Source organism: Cariama cristata, unplaced genomic scaffold, assembly GCF_000690535.1.
Source record: "Cariama cristata isolate BGI_N322 unplaced genomic scaffold, ASM69053v1 scaffold21244, whole genome shotgun sequence".
Classification (NCBI taxonomy): Eukaryota; Metazoa; Chordata; class Aves; order Cariamiformes; family Cariamidae; genus Cariama; species Cariama cristata.
In genome coordinates, this window is record NW_009614954.1 from 11,840 (window position 1) to 15,739 (window position 3,900).

The 3,900-nt window shown below is 46.3% G+C and overlaps 1 protein-coding gene across 1 annotated transcript in view; it reads left to right on the forward strand.

The window, feature by feature from the left end:
* Nucleotides 1-87, forward strand: part of LOC104161272 (zinc finger protein 469-like) — a gene marked incomplete at its 5' end in the record, with an annotated part of 11,915 nt that extends 11,828 nt beyond the window's left edge. The window contains 1 exon segment of the mRNA XM_009699635.1: nt 1-87. This exon segment is cut by the window's left edge and continues 4,863 nt beyond it. Coding sequence (XP_009697937.1) covers nt 1-87 — 87 coding nt within the window.
* Nucleotides 88-3,900: the final 3,813 nt, after the last annotated feature.

Sequence of the window (3,900 nt, forward strand, 5' to 3'; positions counted from 1 at the left end):
GAGTCCCAGAACAACCTGCTAAGCCAACTCTTTGGGCAAAAATTAACTAGCTTTAAAATTCCTTTAAGAAGAGATACTTCAGAATAATTTATGGAAGTGACTTATGGTGATCCTCAGCTGCTTTCATGGGGTTTGCAAGGGAAAAATTATCAAAGCATTAAATTCGTTTGTGTAGCATGATTTCTCTGTCTAGCTTAAATGAACTTGCACTGCAGCCTCTGTGAAATAGTTTGCTTTGTGTCTACTAATCTACTTTAATTCACCTGATTTATCATGCAAATGCTAGAACTTTGATGTTGCTGATGATTTTCATGAACTGAAATTGTAATCGCTTTGGGCAGACTGAATCGTCGAGAGCAATTGCTTTATTGCAGAAGTGCTGAGGTTATAAGGATACTTGCAAATCTCAGACCCTTTTGAGTCTGTGTCTGTGTTATCTTTGTACAAAGTACTTGAAGAGATGAACTTCATTCCGTAGACGTCTTATTCATAAGGTGCAGTACACTGTAGAAAGCAAATTTTTTTTTTTTAAGATTTTGCACAAATAATCCCATACAATTCATTTAATTGGGAGCTGGCCTAAGAGATGATACAATTAAAAAAAAAAAAATTAAATTAAGAATCGAGTGTCCTATATTTTGACAGCCATCCCTATGAATTTGTTTCTACATCGTCAAGAGAATAACGAACCAGCTCTGGGGCTGCCGGGGCTGTCGGAGCCCTTCAGAGGATGCTGCCACTCTTTGACCACTGTGGACGATGTAACCGGAGGAGAGCCGCCACCGCGAGCAAACTGCACCTTGACACTTGTGACAAACTCTGATTTTTTAGGGTTTTTTGGGGTTTTTTTTGTGTGTGTGTGTATGTGTGTGTGTGTGTATGTGTTTTCTTTTTGTTTGGGGGGGGTGGGGTTTGCGCAACGACAAAACTGTGCCAATTTACCGCACCGAACCGGTACTGTCCAAGTGCCCTCAACGGTATCACTTCTAAACTATCTTACTGTATTGAGTTAGTGGCTATATAGGTATCCGCTTTTTACTATGCAGTTACTGGTGCTATTCTTCTTTTGTAATGTGAATACAGACTTCCTTGATTGAAAAATAAAAGGGAACCGTTAGGAAGTAGCCGTTACCTGTAAAAGAAAACGAAGCAGGAAAAGAATTTTTTAAAAATCCAACTTTAGGGAAAAAAAAAAAAAAAATCCTGTATGCTGGTACTCCATAGTGTTGAAAAGGTTACGTTAAACGAGCACGTTTTACAACCGAACTTCTGAATCCGGAAAGAAATCTCAGGTGCAAACGAGGACATGGAAGATGATTAAAAATACTATTGAAATACTCCCAAGTCAAGGAGGTGAAGTAATGCACTGATGTGATATGAACAGTCAGAGTACTTTGCGTCTGTCCTGCAATTATTTTTTGTTTTGTTTCAGATTTAAAAGGAAAAAAAAAGAGGCTTTATTCTGTTAATATGTATCTTTACAATTCTTTGTATTGTATAAAAATATTGTAGGTAATTTACCTTGGGTGCAATGTGTTCTGTCAAAAGTTTTTATTTTGATATTTTGTCAGAGAAGCAGAGAGAGAGAGCAGGAAACGCCGTTTTATGATGTTGTATGTGTGCTTTTAAAGTGCCTCTTTAATATTGTTAAATAAAGTATGAGATGAAAATATGGGGTGGTACTGTAAAATCATACATGATTAATCTTTTCAAATATATTCCAATATTTTCACAGAAATTCCCTGTCTGCGTGATGTTTGTGGGATGTTCCTCCCTGGTTGTGTCCCGTACGCCGCGGTCTCCTCCTCCCGCGCACATCTCTAACCAAACGATGATATTTCTAATTGGCGGTCAGATGCTCTGTACACCTTCAGGGCGTCCTCTCTCAAGTGGCTGCGGGAGGACGTTGGTGCCGCTGCCAGCACCTTGCAATCATTTGCAAAGCAGTGGAGCTTCTCAGTGGTGAAGATGCTCGTGCATCTCCTCTTCCCTACTGCATCTTGCCCGAGTCCTACACCTGGCACGAGTCTCTTATCCCGGGGTGGGCGGGGAAAGCCCAACAAGATGGTGATGGTGATGGTGATGGTGATGGTGATGGTGAAGGTGGTGGCAATGTTGATGGTGACGGCCCAGTTTAGTCATCACCAGTTTGATGCTGATGGTGATGGCCTGGTTTGGTGATCACCAATTGGTGACGACCATAGCCCAGTTTGGTCATCACCAGTTTGTGATGGTGATGGTGATGGTGATAGTAATGGCAATGGCGATGGTGATGGTGATGGCCCAGTTTGGTCATCACCAGTTTGTGATGGTGATGGTGATGGTGATGGTGATGGTGATAGTAATGGCAATGGCGATGGCGACGGTGATAGCCCAGTTTGGTCATCACCAATCTGTGATGGCGGTGGTGATGGTGACGGCCCAGTTCGGTCATCACCAATTTGTCCTCGAGCTGACCTCTGCCGGCACAGCGCTGAGGTCTGAAGGTAGGAGGCTGACACAAAGCCGGGCATATTATATTCTTTAATTACTGTTGCAATCATAACATTTAAACGCTGTCAATGAGAGATAGCTCCTAACCGCAGGCTAGAATCCTTGCCACTTGGGGCTTGTAACTAAAACTGCAGGATTAATTTGATTAATTGATAGAATTATTTTCCAAACTACTCTTTTGTTTATGGAGGCTTAAAATGCTTGCCGCCTGCACCCTCCTGGTGTGTTGCAGAGTGGAGATAAAGTGGCTGAAAATAATTAGTATGGCTTAATTTAGGGAAAAAAATAACCTCAAAAGAATTTTGCAGAAAATTTAAGGCAGCACATTTTACTTTGTTTTGGCAGGAAATATTATGGAGCTGGAAATGGGACTTTTATGGTTTCCCTCTCCTATATTTCACCAGGGCAGCAGACCGACGGGGCGGAGGAGTATTTCATGCCTGGTTGTTCCTGGAGCTCTCCCACACCTCCAGGTTGATACCCTGGGCACCTGGAAATGGAGTTCCCTGGGAGGCAGAGGTTTGCTGCAGGGGATGGGACCCGTCCCCGGGGCCCTGGGCAGGGTGCGGGGACACCGTCCGAAAGCAGCCCCCACCTCACTGCAGCACAAAAAAAAATGCTCACCTCGGGTACCGCTCCCTCCCGAGCGCCGCTGCTCCCCGGGGAGATGCTAGCATCATCCCTGCAGCTCTGAAAGCTGAAATATTTAATTCTTCCCTTTCCCCTCTAAATGAGAGTGGGCATTCTCTCCCCCCTGCTCTCACCCGCATCCCCCTCCCATGGGCTCAGTGCCTGCTGAGTGGGTGACCCCCCCCCGGCCCTCAGCTCCCTAAAGCCCCCTGGCTTTGCCGAGTCCTGCATTATCCGGCAGCGCTCCTCACTCGGGAGATGGCAGACCCCCACCGAGATAATTCCAGTGAGGAAGGCAAAGCCGGGCGGCTTCTCCCAGCTGCAGATTAACTCGATGCTCGGCTGGCACCAGCGGCATGGGTGGGCACCCATGGGACCCGGCACACCTGGGGGTCCCAGGGCTGCACCCCACCAGGATGCACGGCTAGTCTACACCATCCTCAGCCCCCATCCATACCCTCCACCGATGGGGATGACCCCGCAGCTCGCCCCGGGGTGGGGGGGTTGCAGGGTGGCTGGGTCTGAAGGGAAGGTGCCTGCCGTTGCATGGAGCCCCTTAGGGGATTTCTCAGCTTCTTACCACCACCCTAAATTTTCCTCAAGCTGCTGTTTGCTTTTCAAGCCCCTCCGTATGCAGCCGGCCTTTCTTCTCAGCCGCACACCCAAGTTTCGGAGCTGGAGGTGCTTTAAGCCTCTCCAGAAAGCCTGGAGGATAACGGGATCCACCATGGTTGTCACACTGCTAGCAGGGGCTAAAGATTTATTTTTTTTTTTTTT